This window comes from Anomaloglossus baeobatrachus, chromosome 2 (assembly GCF_048569485.1).
Source record: "Anomaloglossus baeobatrachus isolate aAnoBae1 chromosome 2, aAnoBae1.hap1, whole genome shotgun sequence".
Classification (NCBI taxonomy): domain Eukaryota; kingdom Metazoa; phylum Chordata; class Amphibia; order Anura; family Aromobatidae; genus Anomaloglossus; species Anomaloglossus baeobatrachus.
In genome coordinates, this window is record NC_134354.1 from 476,779,273 (window position 1) to 476,807,205 (window position 27,933).

Consider the following 27,933-nt stretch of genomic DNA (forward strand, 5'->3'; position numbering starts at 1 on the left):
CAACCTAAGGCAGCTTTCACACATCCGGTTTTGGCTGTGTGGCACAATCCAGCTCTTTGCAGAAAAAACGCAACTTTTTTTGCCGCCGGTTGTGTTTTTTCCTGCATAGACTCAGTGCCGGATTGTGCCGCATGGCCTTGCCGGATGCGGCATATTTAGCCCATGTGGCGGCCGGATGGAACATTGCCTGGCACTTTTTTTTGTCTGGCAAAAAAACCCGCAAAAAAAGCCGGCGGCGCTTTTTCCGATGCATGCCTATGGACGCCGGATGCGGCAAAAACCACATCCGGCCGCCGCATGCGTTTTTTTGCACTGCGCATGCTCAGTAGCATGCCGCAACCGGCAAAAACCAGACGGGCCGCATGTAAAAACTTATGCAAAGGATGCGTTTTTTTTCGCCGCATCCGTTGCATAGGTTTTAGAGCCGGATTTAGCCGCACTGCTAAAACCGGATGTGTGAAAGCAGCCTAAAGCGTTCTGTTCTTCCGACATTTTCCTAGTAGGGGTTAAAACAAAGGATTGTGGCGGTATGGAAGTAAAATCTAAGTGAAGACCATCAGAGATGACATTGAAGATGAAGGAACTACAGGTGATGGTCTTCCAGATGGCATTGTAGAAGCGGAGTCTACCTCCCATAGGGAGGGTCAATGTTACTGCTTATGTTGTATTCCCCTGAATGATGAGCCATCAAACAGGGAACCCTTGGAACCTGAAGTGCGAGTGTCATATTTTGAAATTGAAGTAGTAAGAAGGAAGAGCACACCCACACCCCCCTTTACATGGGGGTAGGCAAGGTATTCAAATTCTTATAGATTTGCAACAGAGTAAAAGATAAAAAACCTTTATTAATAAATATAAAATTTATACAATAAATAAAAATATAGATGAAATTTTCCAATCACAGCACTGAAGACAAGCCTTTCAGATTATTACTGCTACAGCATCACACACCTAAATAAAAACAAGATGAAGGAGAGAGTTAGGGAGAGGAAAAAAACAAATACAAATTTGAAGTATTTTGGACTTCACTTATGTCATTTAGGCTACTTTCACACTTTGGTTCAGCGCAGTCTGTCACTATGGAGAATAGCGCAGTCCATTAACGCACTGCGCTATTCTCCATAGACTTGTATGGACAACGCACTGTAACGCAAGTGTCTGCATTGCATCCGCTGGACGACGCAGCGTCGTTATTTTGACGCTGCGTCGGGCGGAAGAAACGCAGCATGTAACTTTTTTTGAGCAGCGCAATCCATAGGATTTCACTGCGCATGCTCTTTTTTTTAAATCACAAACTTTATTTTGTCTCTCGGTGGCCGAACGTTCAGCTGAGCGCCCGCCCGCCGGCAAGTGAGAGCTCTCAGCTGAGCGCCCGCCCACCGGCATGCCCGGCCGCCGGCAAGTGAGAGCTCTCAGCTGAGCGCCCGCCCACCGGCATGCCCGGCCGCCGGCAAGTGAGAGCGCTCAGCTGAACGCCCGCCCACCGGCATGACCGGCCGCCGGCAAGTGAGAGCGCTCAGCTGAACGCCCGCCCACAGTCATGCCCGGCCGCCAAGTGACAGTGCTCAGCTGAGCGATCGGCCGCCGGCAAGTGAGAGCGCTCAGCTGAGCGCCCGGCGGCAAGTGACATCGCTCAGCTGAGCGCCCGGCTGCCAGCATGCCCGGCCGCCGGCAAGTGACAGCGCTAAGCTGAGCGACCGGCCGCCGGCTATTGAGAGCGATCAGCTGATCGTTCACAATAGTCTGCTGCCGGTAAAACTGTAAAGAAGAAAAAAAAAAGCTTTCCGTTTTGTACGATCCGTAGCATCCGTTGTACCACTATATGCAACACATCCGTTGCATCAGTCACACAACGCAATGCTACGGAAGCCGTCCAAAGAAAGTGTGAAAGTAGCCTTACCCAGCAGTGTAAGGAAATCTAAAACTGTCTCCAATTCACAAAGATCGGCATTTAAAACACTGGTTATGAGAGATTGAGCATGAGGCCTGTTAATGAAATCAGATGTGAAAACCTAAAGGCCCTGTCTCACAAATCTTTGGCAGATCTGTGGTTGCAGTGAAATCATGGACATATTGTTCCATTTGTACACAGCCACAAACCTGGCACTGATTGTCCACAATTTCACTGCAACCAGATCTCCGCAGATTTATCTCTGTGTGACAGGGCCTTTACTCCAGTCATGAATGTGTTTCCATGCCCTTATTACTCCTCTGCCCACTTTAAACTGAGCAAAAATGCACAAAAAAAAAGTCTTCCCACAACAATTTTCTGGTGTATAGTTCTTTACATGATTGATGTGTAACACTATCAAATTGGGGCCTTTAAAATCAAGCTACTTAGAAATAAAAACCAAAGTTGGAACACTGATAATAAATATTCTGCTACATTTCTATGAAGAATACATAATACAGAGGATTGGGAGCTACATAGTGTTGAGTGTAACATCAAGGGCTACACCCTTGAACAGGTCAAAAAACATTGTCGTAGATAGATATCAAGTGTTAAAGTGAACCCGTCAGGTGCAATATGCACCCATAACCATGAGCAGTTCAGGGTGCATATTGCTAATTTCTGCCTAACTGTTGCTGTATCTAGTAGCATAGATAGAGATCTTTAGAAAAATTATTTCTAAAGATCTTTTATCGTATGCTAATGAGCCCAGGGACTAGTCACAAGGTGCTAGTTCCTGCGCTCATTCCACCCTTTTAGCATGTTAGCACTCCCACAGGGGCATGCTAACATGCTAGTCAATGCAGCATCATCAGCGGTCACGTGTGTACCTGTGTCCACTGTCACTGCTGATCCGAAGTCCCAGCACTTCCATATTCAATTGCTGGGTGGTAAAGGGGTGAAAGCTGCGGCAGTCTGTTAATGATGCTTTTCTGAATTGAGAAACCCTTATGTTGCCTCCCCCCCCCCCCCCCCATCACCCCCCATCCATCCCAAAAAAAAATACCACACCTAAAGTTTGGATCTGCATTACATTTTTATGAGCAGTAGGAAATTACTTACAGAACAGCTCATGAACATACTGGGTATTCCTTCTGCTCCAAAACCAGCTGAAAACACCGGTTGCTCACTGCAGCAGCTGGCGTGTGCCGATAGGGTTGCCTCCAGTAATGCTTGTAACTTCTCGGTATTCATACCCTGAGACTGAAGTCATAGTTACAAGTCAGTAGGTAGATTAAGTGTAAGGTCACCCTCACTCAGTATGTGCAAGCCAAACGCCGTTATGGGTCATAAAGAATTGTCACGGCTTTGCTACACCATCCATGATTTAGGGTCAGGGACCCCAATTTCAGTGATTCATCTCCTACTGGGCTGAATGCTGAAGTATTGAGGTTTATCTGTTGCAGATCTAACTGATCTGTAAATGCCAGGCTCTATATAACCTTGCCCACACGACCAATAGACCATTTTTTGTGTACTCTGCAGAGGCAGAAAAGTAGTCAAATCAGTGGTGGATATACGGAATTCATGATTATGGAAGACTACATGGCAGCTTTGTTACTAGTCCTCTAATGATGAGAACTTAACCCCTTCACGACCGACCAATTTGGAGCTTTCTGGGGGGTTTTCGCCATTCTTCTGAGAGACGTAACTTATTTGCAGTCAATATGGTCATGTGAGCTCATATTTTTGCGGAACGAGATGTACTTTTTAACTGAGTTTTACCATATAGTGTAGTGGAAAACGGCAAAAAAAATCCAAATGTGGAAAAATTGCAAAATGTGATAGCACTATTCTGTTTGAGATATTTTATTCACTGTGTTCACTATATGGTAAAACTGATGCGTTGGTGTGATGACTTAGGTCGGTGCGAGTTTGTAGACATCATGAATAAGTTTACTTTTATTTAAGGGGTTAAAAAAAAAATCTGAAGTTTGTCTGAAAAAATAGGACTTACTTTACAATTAATGTACACTCCACACTGACACATGACAAAGCAGCTTGTGATGGTGAGATAATTCCTGCAAGACATAAGTAAACCATGAACCGAAGCGTAGATATCAGATCTGTGGCTTCCCTTCAGGTGTAGAGGCCTACCTATGACAGACAGGGCACACCACGCCATTTCCACTTAATCCAACCACAGAATCCAGACAGTCGTTTTCAAACTGAACGATGCTTTCAATCTCTTCAACCATTGCTTGCTCTGCAAGGAAGGAGGACCTTTAGCTGTATGCAAAATCTGAGTGATTCATTTTCATGACTGCAAACAAAGCTGACAAGTCTAGAAGTTAATGGGACGACAGAAATCTGAAAGCTCTGCACAAATCCCTTTGGCATCTACTCACTTATAGAAATTGTCTCCAAAAGGCTGGGGTATAAAGAAAAGTGCCTAGAAAGGTAATTAACCACTGGAGGGCCCCCTGGAGATATCCAGCAGATGAAATTAATATTTAAAAAGGGGTGGTTAAACCATATTCCCCATTGGCCACATCAATATGTTGAGAAACAAGGTTTCTCTGAAATACCTTGTGTTGCTAATAGTGCCTGTGAGCGGCGCCATTGCAGACCACTCTTCCCCATCGCGTGACCCCTGAGCTCAGTGACCTCAGATCCAGTGAAGTCTCATCAACTTCCTGTTGAGCTGACATTACAGCAGCTGGCCCCAGTCTCGACGGAGACACCCTGGGCAGCGACGGAGACACCCTGGGCAGCGACGGAGACACCCTGGGCAGCGACGGAGACACCCTGGGCAGCGACGGAGACACCCTGGGCAGCGACGGAGACACCCTGGGCAGCGACGGAGACACCCTGGGCAGCGACGGAGACACCCTGGGCAGCGACGGAGACACCCTGGGCAGCGACGGAGACACCCTGGGCAGCGACGGAGACACCCTGGGCAGCGACGGAGACACCCTGGGCAGCGACGGAGACACCCTGGGCAGCGACGGAGACACCCTGGGCAGCGACGGAGACACCCTGGGCAGCGACGGAGACACCCTGGGCAGCGACGGAGACACCCTGGGCAGCGACGGAGACACCCTGGGCAGCGACGGAGACACCCTGGGCAGCGACGGAGACACCCTGGGCAGCGACGGAGACACCCTGGGCAGCGACGGAGACACCCTGGGCAGCGACGGAGACACCCTGGGCAGCGACGGAGACACCCTGGGCAGCGACGGAGACACCCTGGGCAGCGACGGAGACACCCTGGGCAGCGACGGAGACACCCTGGGCAGCGACGGAGACACCCTGGGCAGCGACGGAGACACCCTGGGCAGCGACGGAGACACCCTGGGCAGCGACGGAGACACCCTGGGCAGCGACGGAGACACCCTGGGCAGCGACGGAGACACCCTGGGCAGCGACGGAGACACCCTGGGCAGCGACGGAGACACCCTGGGCAGCGACGGAGACACCCTGGGCAGCGACGGAGACACCCTGGGCAGCGACGGAGACACCCTGGGCAGCGACGGAGACACCCTGGGCAGCGACGGAGACACCCTGGGCAGCGACGGAGACACCCTGGGCAGCGACGGAGACACCCTGGGCAGCGACGGAGACACCCTGGGCAGCGACGGAGACACCCTGGGCAGCGACGGAGACACCCTGGGCAGCGACGGAGACACCCTGGGCAGCGACGGAGACACCCTGGGCAGCGACGGAGACACCCTGGGCAGCGACGGAGACACCCTGGGCAGCGACGGAGACACCCTGGGCAGCGACGGAGACACCCTGGGCAGCGACGGAGACACCCTGGGCAGCGACGGAGACACCCTGGGCAGCGACGGAGACACCCTGGGCAGCGACGGAGACACCCTGGGCAGCGACGGAGACACCCTGGGCAGCGACGGAGACACCCTGGGCAGCGACGGAGACACCCTGGGCAGCGACGGAGACACCCTGGGCAGCGACGGAGACACCCTGGGCAGCGACGGAGACACCCTGGGCAGCGACGGAGACACCCTGGGCAGCGACGGAGACACCCTGGGCAGCGACGGAGACACCCTGGGCAGCGAAGGAGACACCCTGGGCAGCGAAGGAGACACCCTGGGCAGCGAAGGAGACACCCTGGGCAGCGAAGGAGACACCCTGGGCAGCGAAGGAGACACCCTGGGCAGCGAAGGAGACACCCTGGGCAGCGAAGGAGACACCCTGGGCAGCGAAGGAGACACCCTGGGCAGCGAAGGAGACACCCTGGGCAGCGAAGGAGACACCCTGGGCAGCGAAGGAGACACCCTGGGCAGCGAAGGGCGGTGAAATCCAGCCACAGCCCAGTGACTCACGGAGACTGGGCTGGTCGCGGTGATGTTAGGTGAACAGGAAGTTGACGTGACATCACTGGATCCCTGAGGTCATGGAGCCCGGGGGTCAGGTGATTGTGATTAGTGGACCGCAATAGTGCCACTGACAGGCACTATTGGTAGCACAAGGCATTTAAGAGAAGCATTGTGTCTCAACATATCGTTATGACCAATAATAAATATAGGTGAACTACTGTCACCAATTCTCTAAATATATTTCTATAGGTACTATTGACATGAATTTCTCATCAGATGTTTATAACAATCCATCCAATCCACACAGTCAAAATCAAACCATAGATGTCGTTTAAAAAAGGAGAAATGATACAGGAAAATATAAATACCGTATTTTTCACTTTAGACGCACCTGATTATAAGACAAACTTTTTTTTAATGTTAAATGGGGTCAGTCTTATGCTAGTGTCCGTCTAACAAATCATATAGGGTATATGTCTTATAGCTCCCCCATCCTATAATTATCCCCTTTAATCTGGATATGGCCCCTACAGCTGCCACAGGTCTCCCTACAGCTGCCACAGGTCTCCCTACAGCTGCCACAGGTCTCCCTACAGCTGCCACAGGTCTCCCTACAGCTGCCACAGGTCTCCCTACAGCTGCCACAGGTCTCCCTACAGCTGCCACAGGTCTCCCTACAGCTGCCACAGGTTTTCCTGTGTTTGATATGGCCCCCATGCTGCTGCCCATAGTAAAATAAACACTTTACCTTCTCCAGTGCTGTCCTCCCTCGTGTCTCCCTCAGTGCCGCTGAGCTCCTGCACTTCCTGGTTCTCAGTGCCGGTCATGTGATCGGCACAGCAGTGTGACATGATCTCTGCGTGCCTAAACACAGCGGCAGCAGTGAGATCGGGGAGACACCGGGAGACACGCTGGAGGTGGTAAGTAAAGCTTTTTTATTTTAAGATGGGCAGCAGCATTGGGGCCATATCTAAACACGGGGGGGCGGGGCATGTGCGATCAAAGGGAGGTGCAGGCAGATATATGCGCCGCTCCCCCAGCCCATTGCCGCGGTGCGGTTTCAGTACTACGGTGGACAGCAGCAGTGCATATTATATGAGCAGGAGATCTCCCGCTGCCTCTTGACGCCTCTACCAGCCTCCAGCAGCCCCTACCAGCCTCCAGCAGCCCCCAGCACTGCTCCAGAGTTGCCCCCACCTCCCCTGGACCCGTATATTTGGATTATAAGATGTACCCCCTACTTTACCCCCAAAATTTGGGAGAACAAAAGTGTGTCTTATAAAACGAAAAATACAGTAAATAAATATTGAACACTTACTAAATACTGCACAAAAGCCTTTGTTGGTGATGATAGCTTCAAGACTCCTATGTAGAAACTACAGTGGTCACTTGCATTTCTCAGGTGGCCACACAAACTTCAAATCCTGAAGTTGCAGTGTGCTCCTCCTATGAAATCTGAGCTTTAGCTCCTATATATTTTCTATTTGATTCAGGTCAGGTGATTGGCTGGGCCATTCTAGCAGCTTTATTTTCTCTCTGAAACCAGTTGAGAGTTTCCTTGGCTATATTTTCAGCAAGACAATGTTCCCAACGGCCACCCTTGTTTCATAGTCATCTTAGTAGATGGTAATTTGTTTTTTTTTATCAAGAATGCCTCATTACAATTGTCTGTTCATTCTTCCTTCATCATGAAATTTTCCAGTGCCGTATGCTGAAAAACAGACCCACACCATGATGTTCCCAGCTAAAGACTTCACTTTTGGTATGGTGCTTTTGGGGTGATAGGTATCAACACATTGTGTGTGTATTATGATTTCTAAAGAGCTCAATCTTTGTCTCATGTAACCAAGCTAGGGCTTATTTTTGGGGAAACCGTTGGAAGTTTACCCCCCCAAAAATAAAAAGCAGACCCCGCCTTCCCAGGAGAATCAGTCTGCGCGGCTCCCATCCGGCAATACCGATTGCTTCCAGCCAGCAGGGGAAGAAAGGATGCAGTAAAGTGGAGCGCGAGAACATGTGGTGAAATGCATGGAGGACTTGGCGGTGAAATGCATTGACGAAGCAATCGCTATTGCTAGATGTGTGCAATCTGATGTGTGCGAGTTCCACTGCAGGTCCTCCCATTTGGCATCTGGCAAGCATAATTACGGGGTTCTCTCTTTTAGGGGTGTTTGCTTTCTATAATGAAGTGTCCTGCAGTATTTCACTTTTTAGCTACATGAACACTTCATTATTGAACCACGACTAGGGCATCTCAGCATTTCACAGGCTTGTCTAAATGTTAAAGGGAACCTGTCACCTAGAATATGCAATCTGACATATTAGACGCATATTTGCCCTAATAGCAGCTCCCTACCCATCCCTGTGCTGTAAAATTGTGTAATATGAAAGTAATAAAAACATTACTTTATATATTTCCTGTGTAAATTACAGAGCCGCTGGCCCCATGGGCGGCACCGTACCCTATACACACACATATACATACATATATACATATATATATATACATATACCATGGAGTCACATGAGCGACGTCCCAGTCTTCTGGATTATAGCACAGCAGTGCTCACTGGAACTTTCAGTAGTTTAGAAATTCTGCTGTAACCAAAGCCATCAGTATGTTTTGAACTGCTTGTGGTTCTGGGAGCATATTACACCTGACAGGTTCACTTTAAGGCACTAACCTTATGTTGACAGCAAATTATGAGCTCAAGGTCATTACATGTGAAGATAGAACATACACCATCTTCAGTCACTAAGCTCAAATTGGGTGGCACATTGTTAACATGACATTTCTGCACCAGCAGGCTGGTTTCAGCTTACATAGCAAAAACATGCTGACAAAATTCCTTTAAGTATACATTTTACCAATCGGTTACTTATATTTGTGAATTGCTAATATTGGACTAATATAATAATCACTTTTTAAAGAGGGAAAGGGGATAATATGAATTACTAATAAGACACTGTAAAATGCAATACCATAGTATTGCAATATATAGTAAATATCTCAGATTCCCTTTAATGTCAGCATGTAGCTGAGATTGAGGGGAAAATGAAAATTGCAGCAACAGGGGCCCTTCATCAGGCTCATGGCCACAATGGCATCCCATTAGTTTCCAGTGATCGTACTGAGGGCAGATGCATGTCCCATTTAAATACCACTGTCAGATTGTCAGCAGCATTTAAATAGTTAACTGGAGATGGAGCTCAAATCTGGCCACAGCTGATAGCTGGCATCTGCCATGTGTGGGGCAAGCTCAGCTTCTGAACCACACAGTTCTGCTTTAAATGAGTTACACCTGAGGTCTTTCTCCAAAATGCTATTCTAAACATTGTGTCATCTGGCACCACCATAGACCTGCTGCTTCCTCAGCTACTAGGTCATTAGTTACACTGTGCCTATATTGGAGGGCCAACTGGATAAGTATTCAGATATTTTAGAGACCCCTACAGTTACAGGTTTACTGCAGAAACTCACATTCTATATAAATAAGGGATGCCCATAACCCACCGCTTTGGGTCTGGCCAAATTTCAAATGGGAGAATCAGAGTGGAGCTAAAAAGGGATTAAGCAGCACAGATCTTGGGGGTTCATATAATCAGATCAGAACAGAACACCAGACATGAACTGGCAGATTTACCTTCAAAGAGGAGCTCTTGTTTGATTTCTTCAAGCGTAACCAGCTCATCGGGGTCCTGTAATATGCCAGAAGCTAAAATCAGGGTACTAACAGCATACCATTCAGACAATCACAGACTGACAGACTATGGTCATCATATCTATGGGGAGTTAGGAAGTTACTCAAGCAAGTAAACAACCATTATGAGACCTCCCAGAGGAGTCAGAGCCGCTCATCCAGCCCTCTCCTGACAGCACTGGACTGGCATTAGTAATGTATTCTGCACACAGACCCTACAGAACAAATAGGCCGGGTACCTGGGAAGAGGAATCCTGCCACAGAGAAGACAGCGTGCTGCTGTGCATGGCCTGCCACTCCTCCTCCATCACCTCCTGCACAAGCAAGGCGCCTCCAACACCTGCACTCAGCCGATCTCCAACCCGGCGAAAACTGGCCAGTAGCCGCTCCCGGCTGCTCTTCAGCCTCTCCACACATCTCTAGGGGGACAGTCAGGAGTGAGAGCGGGGCACGCAGCAGTGACAGACTAGCGGCATATAGCGCCCTCACCTTCCTGTACGTCTCCTTCCATGGCGGAGTCGTTCCCTTGTACAGGGCGCGATGCCTCCTTGCTGCCTCCATCGTAGCACTTCCCGGGAAGGAGCGCGCTCCAATGAGCGGTATTTAAATACCCGCCCCATGTGATGACAGCGGCGCTCGAGACGCAGGGCATGCCGGTACTTGTAGTTTCAGTACTCAGCTGCAGAACTTTCCTGCTTTTTATAAATACTGCATATACATCTTGTGATCGCTGCATGTGTGCAAACATCTGTACTGTACATATTGTCACATAGCTGCACAGCATTATGGGAGCACAGCTCAGACATTAACTGGTGACCACTGCATTCCCCAGGTTAGATGATGACCTTAGATAAGGGTGCTCTGCACAACATTTTACGCCCCAGTACCACATTGTACAGTGCATGAATAAGTCTAATAATTTTTTGAGGAGTTATTGGAGGAGAATATATTGATGCCGGAATGTAAACTCCGGTATCAATATGGTGCTGAGAGGGTTAATTGGCCATGACAAGGGCAGGGTTTTTAGTATGGGTGGGATGGCTGTTCACATATCTCCACCTATAGTGTGGTCCAGCTGGTAAAAGTATGGCCTCTGCAGTCATTCTTTGTTCTGTGTATGGAGGTAGCAGACCTCCAGACCTTGCTTTTGTGCACGGTGACCCCTGAATGTAAGCGGGCAGACCCCACAGTGATACGGCCTGTACTGCAGCTTATTTTGTTTCCTTTATGCTAAACAAAGGCTGATTGACCTTGTTATTTTTTTCCACCCGGTTTATGAAGCCAAAATAAACCAGCACAAATTTAAATGGAAGCTAGTCTTGTGTGTGGCTTGGACCGTGGCTGAGTGAGACGTTCTACCACAATATATATATTCCCAATAATGTTAAGAACCATGCATAAAGCATCACTATGAGGGGGCGCTCACATGAACGTATGACTCATACGATTATTGGATCGCATCACCAGACACGGCCGCACACTCGTCTGACAGGCAGCATCTATTTCTAAGCAGCTGACACGCTCCTGTCCGAAGAGTGTGCGGCCGTGTCGGGTGATGTGTACCATCCCGGTGTTAGTCAGGCTGCTGGGATCGTGGCTCAAGGGGGTCGGCCAGACCCAGTTTGGCGGACACTTTGATCCGTAAAAAGGGGATATTTACAGGGGAGAAGTTCGTGACGCCACCTGCGAGTTGCAGTAATGGAAGTACCGCCGCTGCTGGAGGGAGTTCCGGGGAAGGTGGTGTGGAGCAGCAAGGTGTCAGTCCTTCCGCAGGTAGGGAAGGCCCCAGACTCCGGGTGTTTGGTGGTTATTTGGGAGGACAGGGTGCAGGGATCAGGGTACTCACAGTGGGTAGTCGTGGTGTTGGATGAGGTTTATAAATTAGACACACACACCATAGGTAAACCAAAGTCTCTGTGTGCCGCTGCCACTGCGGGGAGCCCGTCTAGGTATCCGCTCCCACCAGTGTCACTTAGTGATTTGGAGCCTGCCTCCGTGCACTGTTTTGTTGTCTGTTTGTGGTCCCTTGGCTTGAAGCTGTTGGGGGCCCTGCTCACTATGTGTAGTGTAGCCGTGCTCTTGAGGGCTGGCACTTGGGACTTCAGTGGGTTGCTTTGTTTGGAAAACCCTGTCCTCCGCGTTGTGGTGATGTTCTCAATCTCTGAGCTCTCAGGGAAGGTCCTGAAGATCCTCTCCGTCCGCAGGTTAATTGCCAGGACATTGAATTGGCTCCTGACCTAGGGTCCTGTACCCTGTCGTGCTCAGTACCAGTCAGTTCTTTTGAGTTTTCTGTTGCCAACAGTCCTCCAAGACTATGTCCGTCACACCCTTGTCCAATGTCACTGCTACCGGTCCCCGACTCCTCTGGTCCGGGACCACTGTTTGCACCCCAGCTCCTCACACTTTGAGGGCTCTCACTAGACTGCTCACTTCCTCCCTCCCACAAGTCTGCCTGACCCCTAGGTGGGTGGCCCTGTTCCAGCTAGACCAACCCACTGGTGTGTCTGACAGGTCATGATGTGAGGTGTTGATTGGGATTTGTGGTGCTGATGGAGGTAACACCGGTTTCTGGGAACCTGGAACCATGGGGGGTAGGCTGTCTTATAGGCTGTCTTGATGTCTTGAATATGTTCCTGAATGCGAACTCTCAATTCCCTCATCAATGCCCACACACATGAGTTTGCAGAGACAAGTTGCAACATAAATCACTGCATGGGTTTTACAATTGATGCAATGTGCAATCTAAAATTCATGGTCCTGTACAGATTTTGAAAATTATTGGTCTTTAGGATATAAGGACAAATGGAGCAATTGCCACATTTCCAGGACCCCCATTTAGGACCTGTGGACTATAACATAAACTTAGACCTTGGGGGACATACTGACTCCCCATCAAACAATCATTTAAAGGGAACCTGTCACCAGATTTGGTGACTATAAACTGCGGCCACCAACAGTTCTCCGGGTCTAGTGCCTGCTCTTTCAGCCATCTTTGTCCTCCTTTTTCTGAAGCCTGGGTGCATGACGCATCCTACGTCATGCACACAGGCCGGCATTGAGGTCCTGTGCAGGCGCACTTTGATCTGCCCTGAGCACGCCTGGTAGCATTATGTAGGACACGTCATGCAGCCAGGCTTCAGAAGAAGGAGGACAAAGATGGGTAAAAGAGGAGGCACCGGACCTGGAGAAGGGAGACATCCATCCGACTGGTCTGCACTGCACCGCCCGTTAAGTGAGTATTATAAAGTGATTTTTACGTTCTACACAGCAGCCTGGGCTCTTATATGCAGCATGTTAGAGTGCTGTATATAAGAGCCCACTGGTGATGGCCGCAGCTTATAGTCGCCAAATCTGGTGACAGGTTCCCTTTAATGTTTTATTGTGTCTTGCTGTGATAATAGGGGTCTCTGAGATGTACTTCTTAATATCTGGATCATGCTGAAAAGTCTGCTGTATCTGAAAACTCTGCACTGTATAATTCCATCTACCATGATAGTTGGTGATCAGATGGACAGTCTCACATTTAGGTGGGCTTTGCACACTACGACATCGCAGGCCGATGCTGCGATGCCGAGTGCGATAGTGCCCGCCCCCGTCGCAGCAGCGATATGTGGTGATAGCTGGCGTAGCGAAAGTTATCGCTACGCCAGCTTCACACACACACTCACCTGCCGTGCGACGTCCCTGTGGCCGGCGACCCGCCTCCTTGTTAAGGGGGCGGGTCGTGCGGCGTCACTGCGACGTCACACGGCAGGCGGACAATCAGAGCGGAGGGGCGGAGATGAGCAGGATGTAAACATCCTGCCCACCTCCTTCCTTCCGCATATCCTACGGAAGCCGCAGTGAGGCCGGTAGGAGACGTTCCTCGCTCCTGCGACTTCACACACAGCGATGTGTGCTGCCGCAGGAGCGAGGAACAACATCGGACCATTGCGTCAGCGTAATTATGGATTACGCCGACGCTGTACCGATGATACGATTACGACGCTTTTGCGCTCGTTAATCGTATCATCCAGCCTTTACACACTGCGATGTCGCATGCGATGCCGGAAGTGCGTCATTTTCAATTTGACCCCACCGACATCGCACCTGCGATGTCGCAGTGTGCAAAGTGCCCCTTAGTGTTTTGATTTTTGGAACCAATAGCTCTCTTCTAGTGCTGTTAAAGGCTCAGTCATGTCTCTAATGAATGTGATCATGTCTGTAACTTCTGTATAAATCTGTGATGTAGATGTGCAGCTTCACTTTCAAAATTTTGATTCAATTGAAAAATACGTAATGCCCTGATAACCTGACTCCTGGGTATGGATGGAATGATAAGGTGCGGATTTTTCAGAAACACTGGCCAACTCTTCAGCAAGATCCAGATATTAAGAATATATCTCAGGGACCCCTAGTTTCACAGCAAGGCACAATCAAACCTTAAAGGATTGTTTGGTACGGAGTTATGTTCCCTGATGTCTAAGTTTGTAGTTATTTTTTTAAAGATAAGATTTTCTTGTGGATGTTAATGGGAACCCTGAGGGTATAATTACTCTTATTAAATTTTATGTGGATCTTTTTAATATTTAGATAATTGTTAATATATTTGGAGCTGGACCTTTTTTTTTTTCCTCTTACAAACTGCAATGTTGTCAACCTCTTCTGTGTGCAGCGGTTTATTTATACGGTATATCACAAAAGTGAGTACACAGCTCACATTTTTGCAAATATTTTATATCTTTTCATGGGACAACATTGAAGATATGACACTTTGATACAATGTAAAGTAACACATCCTATTGTAGAAGACAAAGATGCTATATGCTTGTATTAAAAAAAACTCTGTCTTTATTTTTTACAGCATAGAAGTTACACAGAATACAGTTATAAACAAGACAAGAACATACATTATTATAAGTAAATAGCGTCCCTGGAGAACACTGGGGTCAGAGATCTGGAACATACTGTACTATCAGTAGACAAGATTATAAATAAACCGCAGGGTCAACCATAATATCAATCTACATGTTCCATTAATGTCTGAAAGAATCAAGTGAAGACATCATTCAGTATAACAAAATGGTAAGATCATTAAAATCGTTGATTAAAAAGGATATCTGCAAAAATTGACCTCACGTCAGAGCTCTATACACTTTTAGATTTATATATGCAGTAAAGTGTGATTAAACCTTTGTCAGAAATCTAATAACTACACAAGATGGTTAATCATCACTCATAAGGTGCCTGTGCATGTATTAAAGTGCTGCTGCTGTAATGTTAAATTGGCACTAGATGGCACAAGTACTCAAAAAATACTGGTAAACATTTCAGTATTTTTGTTTTCATGTAATACAGCGTATCTATTTTTTTAAAAAGCTGCTAGCTACCTATAGACAGATCTTAAGAATGGAGCAACTTAAGGCAACAAATCCAACATTACTGTCATCACATAGTCTAAATTACAAATGAATAACAGTACTCAAAGCTAAAAATGTTATCATGTGTGAGTTTGGTCCAACCATATCCTGATCCAGATATGGATCACAAATACTTAATCTTTAATTTCATGTTGCCTGCTGGACCCTGAACTACTGACCATTTCTTTCACCAGTACCAGGAACGGGTCCCTAACGCGCATTTCGCGGATGGCTTCCTCAGAGGGGCAACTATTTGATTGTTACAATGTAAAGTAGTCAGTGTACAGTTTATATAACAGTATTAATTTGGTGTGCCATCTAAATAACTCAACATACAGCCAATAATGTAAAAACTGCTGGCAACAAAAGTGAGTACACCCCATAAGTGAAATTGCTAAATTCTGCCCAACTAGCCATTTCTCCTCCCCGGTGTCATGCAATTCAGTGTTACAATGTGTCAGGTATGAATAGGGATCAGGTGTTATCGCTCACATACTCTCTCATATTGGTCACTGGAAGTTCAACATGGCACCTCATGGCAAAGAGTTCTCTGAGGATCTGAAAATAAGAATTGTTGCTCTATATAATGATGGTATAGGCTATAAGAAGATTGGCAACACCCTGAAACTGAGCTGCACCATGGTGGCCAAGACCATACAGCGGTTTAACAAGACGGGTTCCACTCAGAACAGGCCTCGCCATGGTTCACCAAGGACGTTGCGTGCACGTGCTCAGCATCATATCCAGAGGTTGTCTTTTTTAAAATAGATGTATGAGTGCTAACAGCATTGCTGCAAGTGTTGGGGGGAGGGTCAGCCTTGTAGTGCTCAGACCATACACCGCACACTGCATCAAATAGGCCTGCATGGCTGTCATCCCAGAAGGAAGCCTCTTCTAAAGATGATGCACAAGAAAGCCCGCAATCAGTTTTCTGAAGACAAACAGACTAAGTGAATGGATTACTGGAACCATGTCCTATGATCTGATCACAAAGTTAAAGATATTTAGTTCAGATGGTATCAAGAGTGTGTGGCGGTAACCAGGTGAAGAGTAGAAAAACAAGTGTGTCTTGCCTACAGTCAAGCATAATAGCGGGAGTGTCATGGTTTGGGGCTGCATGAGTGCTGCTGGCTGTGGGGTGCTAGAGTTCATTGAGAGAACCATGAATGCCAACATGTACTGTGACATAATGAGCAGAGCATGATCCCCCTCCTTTTGGAAAATGAGCCTTTGGGTAGAATTTCAACATGATAACGACCCCAAGCACGCCGCCATGACAACCACTGCCTTGCTAAAGAAACTAAGGGTAAACTTGATGGACTGGCCAAGCATGTCTCCAGACCTAAACCCTATTGAGCATCTGTGGGGAATCCTCAAATGGAAGGTGAAGGAGTGCAAGGTCTCTAACATCCACCAGGTCTGTGATGTTGTCATGGAGAAATGGAAGAGGATCAAATGTGTTCTGTGAAGCTCTAGTGATCTCTATGTCCAAGAGAGTTAAGGCAGTGCTTGAAAATAATTGTGGCTACACAAAATATTGTCACTCTTGTCACAATTTGGCCATTTTCACTAAAGGGTGTACTCACTTTTGTTGCTAGCGGTTTAGGCTAGTTTCACACTTGCGTTGAACGGCATCCATTGCATTGCGTTGTGTGATGGATGCAACGGATGCGTTGCATATAGTGGCACAATGGATGCAACAGATCGTACAAAAGAACGCAATCTGTTATAGTTTTTTTTTTCTTGACTTTACACATCTGGGCATGCGCAGTTGTGTAAAGACGGATGCGTTAACGGAATCCGCCACCATAGGCGTCCACTATAAAAACAACGGACGCCGATGGAATCCGCCGCTCTGCGTCATTTTAAAGCACAAAAAAAGTTACATGCTGTGTACCTTCCGCCCGGCGGAAGCAACGCAGCGTCGGCCAGGGGAAGCAACGCAGGTCCATCAGTCGCATTCCGTCGTCCATACAAGTCTATGGGAAGCAGCAGAATCCGTTTTCCAAAACGGTGGATTGCGACTGAAGGAAAGAAACGCAAGTGTGAAACTAGCCTTAGACATTAATGGCTATGTATTGAGTTATTTAGAGGGCACACTATATTTACACTGTTATACAAGCTGAACACTGACTACTTTACATTGTATCAAAGTGTCATATCTTCAGTGTTGACCCATGCAAAGATTTACTAAACTATATACAAAAATGTGAGGGGTGTACTTACTTTTGTGATATACAATCTATATTTCTTATTTACAGTACAGACCAAAAGTGTGGACACACCTTCTTATTCAAAGGGTTTTCTTTATTTTCATGACTCTAAAAATTGTAAATTCACATTGAAGACATCAAAACTATGAATGAAAACATGTGGAATGATATACTTAAAAAGTGTGAAACAACTGAAAATATGTTTTATATTCTAGGTTCTTTAAAGTAGCCACCTTTTGCTTTAATTACTGCTTTCACACTCTTGGCATTCTCTTGATGAGCTTCAAGAGGTAGTCACCAGAAATGGTTTTCCAACAGTCTTGAAGGAGTTCCCAGAGATGCTTAGCACTTGTTGGCCCTTTTGCCTTCACTCTGCGGTCCAGCTCACCCCAAACCATCTCGACTGGGTTCAGGTCTGTTGACTGTGGAGACCAGGTCATCTGGCGTAGCACCCCATTACTCTCCTTCTTAGTCAAATAGCCCTTACACAGCCTGGAGGTGTGTTTGGGGTCATTGTCCTGTTGAAAAATAAATGATGGTCATACTAAATGCAAACCGGATGAAATAGCACACCGATGCAAGATGCTGTGGTAGCCATGCTGGTTCAGTATGCCTTCAATTTTGAATAAATTCCCAACAGTGTCACCAGCAAAGCACCCCCACACCATCACACCTCCTCCTCCATGCTTCACGGTGGGAACCAGCCATGTAGAGTCCATCCGTTCTACAAAGACACGGTGGTTGGATCCAAAGATCTCAAATTTGGACTCATCAGACCAAAGCACAGATTTCCACTGGTCTAATGTCCATTCCTTGTGTTCTTTAGCCCAAACAATTCTCTTCTGCTTGTTGCCTGTCCTTAGCAGTGGTTTCCTAGCAGCTATTTTACCATGAAGGCCTGCTGCACAAAATATCCTCTTAACAGTTGTACTAGAGATGAGAAGGTGTCCAAACTTTTGGTCTGTACTGTATATATATTCACTTTCTACACGCTTATTACATTTTTCACTTTTTTCATTTGTTCACTCCTTTCATCCTTTATTAATTTGTTTTTGTATTTGTTTTTTTTTATTTACTTATGAGCTTTTATAATCATTTTTTTACCATTTATTTTTACAATTTTTTTATTTCTATATCATTATTTATCATTTTCCTTTACTATTAATTTTTTCTTTAAATATTTCTTCATTATTATCATTCCTTTACACACACACACACACACACACACACACTACTTTTTTATCATTTGCTCCTTTATCATATTTTTCCATATATACTATATATATATATATATATATATATATATATATATATATATATACACACACACTGTATATATATATATATATTTATATATATATATATATTTTTTTTTTTAAATGTATAGCTCTTACTATTATTCTTACAGTAGCATAATCTTTTAATTTCATTTATTTAAACTGTCTTTTTTACTGAAATTATTATAATTTTGGCAGTCAAACTATAATGATAGCATATATACAAAATTACTAAGACATCATACAAGACACTTACAAGATAAACAATGTGGCTTATCAAGCCTACCCCACCAAATCATAAACCTCCCAAGAGGTTATAGTGATATCTATCTATCTATCTATCTATCTATCTATCTATCTATCTATCTATCTATCATAATCACAGGGCAGTGCAGAATATTACTCCCATTAGCAATGTCATGAATAATGTTGTAAGACTAATGTAAATAATCTTTAACAACTTACAATTAAATCTATACCTTACACAAAACAAGTGATGCTTCACATGTCCTGTAATGATCCATTTGTAACGGTGGTTTAGTAAATGGATCCGTTAGCGGATTGTCCAAAAGGATCACTTTTATAACTGATCCGTATTATTTTAATCAATGGAACCAATAACATCCGTTATCATTTCAGACAGACAGACAGACAGACAGATAGATAGATAGATAGATAGATAGATAGATAGATAGATAGATGTGCAACACATATAAAATGTGCCACCCCCTGTATATTTTGAACTTGCAACCATTAGTGCTTTTCATGTGGCACTAAAGAGTGTTTAGCCTTGTTTTTAGGCACAAATTCAATAAGTAAAAAGAAACTATGTGGGGTCATCCTTTTTTTTTTGGTAGCCAGCTAAGGTAAAGCAGCTGGCAGCTTTACCTTGGCTGGTAATCCAAAACAGAGGTCATGCCACGCTGTTGACAGCTATAAGACATCTAGCAGCAGTTAATATATGAAGGAGTTATTAAAAAGAAAGCCATTGGAGTAATATTAAGGAGGTAAATTGTGGGATCCAGTGAAACCTTGACATATAACACCGTCTGAATCAGAGATTTGACTGCATCCTGAAATCCTGAGGCAGGACTAAAAGGTGAGTCAGAGAACTCAACTGAGCACTACAACCCCAGCAGACATCCGGAAATTGGGAATTAAGTTTATAGAGTTCCTGGGTATGGTACTAGAACCTTAACTGGTTCAGGACCGCCGACTGTAAGTATATGTCGGCGCTTGCTGGTCTCTGTGCACCGCTGACGTATTTTCACAGTCGGCGGTTAGGAGGGGATAGCAACCCCCTGTGTGCTGCCATTGCTGGGTTTCCAGTGCAGAATGGTAGTTATGCACAGAGACATCCCCAGGACCTGATTGGATCAGGTCCTGGTGATGTTAACCCTTTGAAATTGTCTATGTGCAGCGATTAACAGCAATCACTGCACATAGATATTTCTGAGGAGCAGTGAGCTGCTTCTCTTACCTCACCCAGCTCTCCTTTGACATGATCACCGGGGAGCCGAGGGTTGACATGGCAGCGAGACGTCGATTGTTGACCTCCGGGTCTGCCATGTACAGTGGCCTGTCAGACCCAGCCTGCAGCAGAGTCTGATAGGTGATCTGCAGCCTGGTCTGCTGTCTGTATAAGGCATTGCTACGCTGCTGCATGAGAATGCATTACACCAGCAATCAGACTAGAAAAAAAGTGAAAGTCCCATATAGGGACCAGGTAAAAAAGGTAATATAAGTAAAAACAATTTGCAAAATGTAAAAAAAAAATCACTAAAAAATTATACCCAAAAATACATTTAGGGGCAGGAGTATATAGCAAGACCCGACCCACATTTTCCCTTCTTGTTGCATCTGTCAATCAAATAGCAGGGCATTGCTGTAACTTTATGTGCAAATATTTCTGAAATAAAACCTCTAATCTCAGAATAAAAGCTTCCTAGCGCCAGTTTAGCAGTGGCTTTACTTTATATATGAATATCCTGCTGGTTGGTTCCTTTTAATACCCAGAGTATCACAAAACAAAGTGAACCTCAAATCCTAGACCTGTTAGAGGTCTCCAAAGGATGAGAGACACTCGGCACTTTTATTGGACAATTTAGTGAAACCAAAATCGACACCCCAAGTTTTTTGTTCTGATTAAAAGCAGAATAAATTTTAGGGAAGTGGTTAGCTGCAAACTGGAAATTACCAGTATCAAAGTGAGTTTCTTGTAAAAAGGCAATGTCTGCCCTTTGGACCATCAACTCTGTGAAAGTAATTCTTCTTTTCTTATGTAAATTAAGACCCCTAACATGAATAGATATTAGGAGCATCACGATGACCACATAAAGACAAATAGGCATTAAAGTTTATCATTGTGCTCACATATCTGTAACAAACCATTTATACATCCCTCCAACCTGATGGAGGTCTATTACATGTGACCTAGGGGCATGATGATCCCCCTCCAAAGCGTTAATTCGGCCTGCAAGATGATGCAGGTCCTGTCTCACACAGGCAATTTCAAATCTGCAAGTTTTTTCACTTCTGTAATAAGTGTTTGGAAGCCTTCTATAGATGGCAAGTGACAGATATTCTTTCCAGGATACAGACAAGACTGGCCTCTGGTCTGTCCAGCCATATGTCATGCTAGGTATGGGAAACTACCAAGGGTAAGGGAAAAGGGAAGAGAAACCCTCTATCTAGGGAAAGGGAAGATGGTGACCCCTGACCAAACTTATTACTGGTCCCTGGGGTCCCTCACCACCCTAGATGGGTTCCGCACCTATGCAACGAGCCTGTTACTTGACACTAGTTATCTCTAGTGCTGGGCCCTAAATAGGGAACGGATGGGATGAGCTCTTCGTCGACCCCACTAACCACTATAGACTTCACAAGGAGGACACTCAGGGGGAAAATGCATGAACTACTTATCTACAGATGACTCAGGTAGCAGTTCAGCAAAGCATTCTGCAACGATACTACAAAAGATTAAAAGCCACCTGCTTGCACCCAGGGCTTGAACAGACTGAAGAATATTACCAACACAAGTACAAAAGAAGGAAGGTATATAAGCACCAAAAGAATGCTGATGGTCAGCAGCTGGGTGGGAGGCGAGATCCTCTTGGGTTCAACTGGGAGAGAGATTAATTCAGCAGGAAAGCTACCTATACCAATGAATACTGACAGCAGAAACAATGGAAAGTCAGGGAGCATATTGCGCAGCTAAACACAGTGACTTTCTATGGCCCGAAACCACACGACTGTCACCCATGACAGTACTCTCCCATCTACGAGTGGTTTCTGGACACTCAGAACAGGCCTATCTGGATGGGCAACATGAAATGAAGAAACCAATCTTGTGGCATTCACATCCAATGCTGGGACCCACATCCTCTCCTATCGTCCGTAACTCCTCCAGTGCACCAAGTATTTAAGGGAACAACTTTAGCTATTTGAAACTCCAAATTACCATCAACCATGGTTGGAGCCGGCGGTAAGGGGAACAGCTCCAAAGGTTCCACATACTTTTTGAGCAGTGCTCTGTGTAACACAATTTGGATACTAAGAGCCTGTGGTAACTCCAGACGAAATGCTACTGGGTTAATGATGGCAGTTATTTTATAGGGACCAATAAACCTAGGCTCCAGCTTCCAAGAAGGAATCTTCAACTTTATGTTTCTTTTTTTTTTTTAAACATCTTTTTATTGAATTTTAACCGAATTTCTTTTACAATCTGCTCTTATACAAAGAGCATTTCATTGATGACATTATAATCAAAACAGTCCCGCCCACCCCTCCCCCCCCTCTGCGTGCGACCAGAAGCAACTTAAAATGGTAACTTATGTAATTGGTATGTGTCCATTGAGCAGTTCAAGAAGGTACCAAGAGGTCTGTCCAAACTGAGATTTAAGTCTATCCTTAAGCACTGTAGTCAAGTTAGGTATAAATAAAGACCATGTTTCAAAGAAACGCTTAGTCAACTTCTCCTTATTCGACAGTGCATCCAGCCAGTCCATTTTGAATATGAACATTAGTTTTGTTTGGATAAACGCTAGAGAGGGTGCTTCAGGATTTACCCAGAGATGTAGGATACTTTTCCTAGTGGCCGAGGCCCAAATAGTTAACATTGCCCTGGTACCTCTCGGAAGACATGGTTGAGCCTCCTCCAACATGTTAAAAATCGCCCACTGTGGTGTCAGAGCAAACTGAATATTGTATGTGTTTTGTAAGACTGAGTGAACGCTTCTCCATACTCCCTGTATCTGAACACAGTCCCATAAGTGGTGAAACAGGTCAGTGTCTCTTATGCCACATTTAGAACAAGAGTATAAGGCATTTGTGTCCATTTTTGATTGAATTTTTGGAGTAACATATGCTCTATGTAGAATCATCAAGGCCATATCTGTGTAGCTACTGGACGACAGAAATTTACGTTGCAACAGCGTGGCTTGTAAAAAATCCTTTACCTCGAACTCTGGCATGTCTACCTTCCATTTTTCTGGACCTGTTGTTTTCCCCTCCCATGTCCAAACTGTACGCAACATTGAATAAACCTGACTAGTCGAGGACGCCTGGCTTCTTGCCCTCCTAAGAAAGTTATCCACACTTCCTCCAAGATCTCCCTTTGGCTTGTCAACAAGATATTTTTGTGCCAAGCTACGCGCCTGAAGAAAAAGAAAAGGCTGACCCACAAAAGCTGGAAATCGGTGTGCCGCCTTCTCGTAAGAAAGCAACGACCAATCAGGCTCCATTAGATCTGCAGCATAAGCACAACCCTGCATTGACAATGTTTCATAAATCCTCGGAGGGCAACCCTGGAGGAATCTCGGATTTCCAATAAAGGGTTGAAATGGGGAACTTGAAGTGTTAATTTTACCAAGTTTCCTCACCTTCCTCCACGTTTGTATAGTATGCCATAGTGTTGGATGATCCCTAACCTCACTCGGTATTTCCTCGTTCCCTAAATGCAGCAATGCTGTTAACGAGACTTGTGAACATAGCTGTTGTTCCAATTGTACATTGGCAAAGTGAGATACTCCTCGCACCCAGTCCACCACATATCTAAAATTTGCTGCTAGATTATATCTGCCCAGATCTGGAAGATTTATGCCCCCTGCCCCTTTTGGTAATTGAAGCTTGATTAAGCTGATCCTCGTACGCTCCTTGTGCCCCCAAATTAATTTTCCAAAGGATGAATTTAGTAGCTTAATATCTGATTTGCGTAGAAGCAACGGGAGAGTCTGAAATAAGAACATTATTTTGGGGAATGCTACCATTTTAATTAAGTGACATCGGCCCGAAAAGGATATTTTCAGATGTTTCCAAGATTGGAGTAGATGTATTAATGAATTTATAAGAGGCTTATAATTAATTTGATATAGTAACAAGGGGTTTTCTGGGAGCTGAATCCCCAAATATTTAATGGACCTGGTACACCACTGGAAGGGAAATAAGTTGTTATCAATTTTACCCGATTTGTACATTGCCAATGCCTCAGTTTTTTTGTAATTTACCCTGAAGCCTGAGGCCTTTCCAAAATTATTCAATGTGTTCATTATCTCTGGAATCGTTTGAGAGGGATTGGCAATAAACAATAAAATATCATCGGCAAAAGCCAAAAGTTTAATTGTTGTCCCACCGACTCTCATGCCCTGAAATATTGCTAAATTATGTAGGGTCCTCAACATTGGGTCCAGAGCCAAATTAAACAATAAAGGTGACAAGGGACACCCCTGCCTCGTTCCCCTCTGTACCTCAAATGGCTCAGAGAATGTATTATTTATAGATAGTCTGGATTTGGGTTCTGTGTATATCATCTTGACTGCTTCGCAAAAGCAGGATCCCGCCTGGCGACATGCCAAAAGATTATGTAAATAGGCCCAAGAGACCCTGTCAAAGGCCTTGTCCGCATCAAGGCTAACGACTATATGTTTGGTACATCTATGCTTCCTGCTATAAGAGATAGCCCCAATAGCCGTCCTGATGTTATAGGTGATGGATTTCCCGTGCACGAATCCCGTTTGGAAGGGCAGAATAAGATCTGGAATCACTTGTTGTAATCTACCAGCTAGTATTTTAGTAAAGATTTTAAAATCAGAGTTGAGTAATGAGATGGGTCTGTATCCCTCCACCTATAGTGGGTCTTTTCCTGGCTTAGGTAATACTATAATGTTTGCCTCATTGAACCTGTCGGGAATTATTCTATCTGTGACTATCTTATTATACACTGCACATAGATGAGGACCGATAGAGGCTCCCAAGATCTTATAATATTCGTTACTAAATCCGTCGGGCCCTGGGCTTTTGGCTAGTTTAAGAGTGCCAATAGTTTTTACTATTTCTGAAATATTTATAGGGGCGTTTAGTACTACTCTTTGTTCCTCTGTCAAGATGGGCGCTACGGTACCATGGATAAAATCAGCTTCCCCGTCAACCTACCTCCCTCGGTTCCGCCTCATACAGCGAGCCAAAGAATGCCCTGAACTCCTCCACTATTTCCTCATCTTTTGTTACCATGGTACCATCTTTCTTTTTAATTTTGTGGATTCTAGTGGTGGTTCTAAAGGGTTTGGTTAAAGAAGCTAGTAATTTCCCAGGTTTGTTGCCCCATTTAAAGTATTTATGTTTCTGATAGTCCAGGTTACTAAGTGCCATCTCATGGGCCAAGGTGTCCGCCGCCTCCTTGGCCTCTAAGAAATGTTGTTTTGTCGCATCCGTGTTGTTATTTTTAAAATCTTTATATGCCTGCGTGAGAAGTTTTTGTGCTGATATAGTTTGTTCCAGGAGCTTTTTTCTCTTATGGCTGACATATGATATTATCTGACCTCTTACTACTGCCTTGGAGGCAGCCCAATACAAACCAGCGTCCCCATTATGCTCGTGATTATCATTCTCATAAAAGCTCCAGTAGTTTTGTAAAGAAGCTTTGAAATCCTCAGATTGATATAAATATGAAGGAAACCTCCACCTTCTTTCCCGTAGTATTGTGGTAGATAATAACAAATTAAAAGAACTTTATGTTTCTTGTAGACAACCACAAATAGTCATTCACTCTTAGGTCCGAACCAGGCAAGCGTTTCTTGTCAGCCATACGATTATCTCTGTCTCCCATGAGCTTCAAATTACTCTGAACCCTTTGCCATACTGAAGAGAGCGATGAGGCAAAATGCTCTTTCTCAGGAACTCCCGTAACACCCCTACCAAATTGCAGATGAAAACTGTATACACCAAAGAATGGTGACTTGGCAGTGGACTCCTGGTGCCGAATATTTAAAGCAAATTTGGCCAATGGTAAATAAGATACCCAATCCTCCTTGTTCTCGGAAACAAATCACCTAAGGTAAGTTTCCAAATTTTAATTTATGTGCTCTGTCTGCTCATTTGACTGAAGATGGAAGGCAGAAGAGAAAGACAACTGCACTCCCAGTCAAGCACAAAATGCTTTCCAAATTTTTGAAACAAACCGGGTTTCCTGATCTGAGACCACATCGGAAGGAACCCCATGAAGCTTCATGATCTCATTGATGAACACCTGAGCCAGAGTCTTGGAATACGAAACTGTCGGCAATGCAATGAAATGCGTCATTTTACTGAACCTATCCACAACCATCAAAACCACAGTCTTTCCCAAAGACAAAGGTAGGTCAGTAATGAAATCCATTATTAGGATCGCCGGGCAAGCAGGGATTTAGTGGACCCATAGGGCCTCAACACACAGAAAACCCAGAGGGGCTTGACTACAGTCCCGAACCTGGTTTTCACCAGAGCTCCTGATGGATGGGGGAGGTGTTAAGGTGCAGGTAGGATCCGGGTGCCACTCGGGAAGACTGGTGTTGCGTTAGCTGGTCCCAGCGGTATGGGAACGACAGTAGAGTTGCGGCAGCAGCTGGTGCAGAGGTTCCGTCCGGGATAGATGGATGGATGGATGGGTGGAAGGATGGATGACAGCAGCTGGTGACAAAACTTCGTGGCAACAGGTATCATGGTAGGCGGCTGATGTGGAGGCAGCAGCTGCAATACAGACAGGTATATGCAGTATGTCTAACACTACGGGACAGCAACAGCAGCATATTGTTAGGGAACCTGACAACTAGCAATGACTAAACTCATTGCCCAGGCACCTAGCATAGTGCTAGGGTGCCTTAAGTACCTACAGCTTCTCAACTGACCTAGGAAGCACTTCCAGGTTTAGGAGGGTCAGACCCTTTAAGAAAAGGGGCGTGACTGCGGGCGCTGTTGTGAATACGTTTTCCAATTTGGGGCTCCCTCTTGTGGTCAATGCTGGCGGTGCAGTTGATTTGTGGAATGAAGGCCACACACCTGTGGAGGACTGGCAATCAGGCATTTCAGATTGGAGTATATAACTGAGCAGTTTCCTCCTGTTACTTGCCGGTGCTATGGATATCCTGTGTGTTAAGGACATTCTGAAACCAGCCCTGCTCACTACCAGAACTCCTCTCAGATAAGTGATCTTGTGCTTATGCTTATTGCTTCCACTTTCTTGTTGTTTTTTTCTGCTTTGATACTATTCTTGATTCCTATTTTGTCTGTGTGGAGTTCTTGGTGAAATTGGATCATTCCCTGCTGGGAGTGTCTGTATCCATAATTCTGCAATGTGTTTTGTCATGCTTGGTATTAATTCAGTCCCTCATCTATATTAGTGTTTTTGGATCCCAGTAACATGACATAAGCTGATCTAGTGGGGGAAAGGCCGTTTGGCCTCAGGGTTTTTCCATATCAGGAGTGCTGGTATTTATTAGGGTGTTTACGGCTGCAGACAGTGCTCCTTCCTATCCTTTCCTATAAAGATAGTTTGGGCCTCACCTTTGCTGAATCTGTTTTTCTAGCTTTGTATTGTGTTTTCCTATATCACCGTAGTCTTTACATGTGGGGGGCTATCTATATTTTTGGGGATTGCTCCAAGGCAGATTAGCTTTCTTATATCTCTATTTGTAAGAATATTTAGTTCTCCGGCTGTGTCGAGACGACTAGGTCATCGTAGGCTTGTCCCACAGCTACTTCTAGTTGTGTGTCAGGATTAGGTCTGCAGTCCGTTAAGGTTCCAGCCACTCTGTTACCTTTTGGGTTTCCGCATTTTTTGATCCTCCTCGGTCCCTGAATC

General features: G+C 45.4%; 1 protein-coding gene across 2 annotated transcripts; it reads right to left on the reverse strand.

The window, feature by feature from the left end:
- Positions 1-883: 883 nt before the first annotated feature.
- On the reverse strand, positions 884-10,525 carry RPAIN (RPA interacting protein). 2 transcript variants are annotated; one of them, XM_075334241.1, is made up of 7 exons: positions 10,422-10,525; positions 10,172-10,351; positions 9,876-9,930; positions 4,049-4,157; positions 3,909-3,972; positions 3,014-3,154; positions 884-951 (listed from the first exon to the last, which is right to left on the reverse strand). In XM_075334241.1, exons 1-7 carry the CDS (start codon positions 10,491-10,493, stop codon positions 922-924), a joined length of 651 nt encoding a protein of 216 aa, XP_075190356.1. In that variant the 5' UTR covers positions 10,494-10,525; the 3' UTR covers positions 884-921. The 2 variants fall into 2 exon arrangements, with proteins under 2 accessions (XP_075190356.1, XP_075190355.1); XM_075334240.1 differs by lacking the exon at positions 884-951 and having other exon boundaries at positions 2,981-3,154.
- Positions 10,526-27,933: the final 17,408 nt, after the last annotated feature.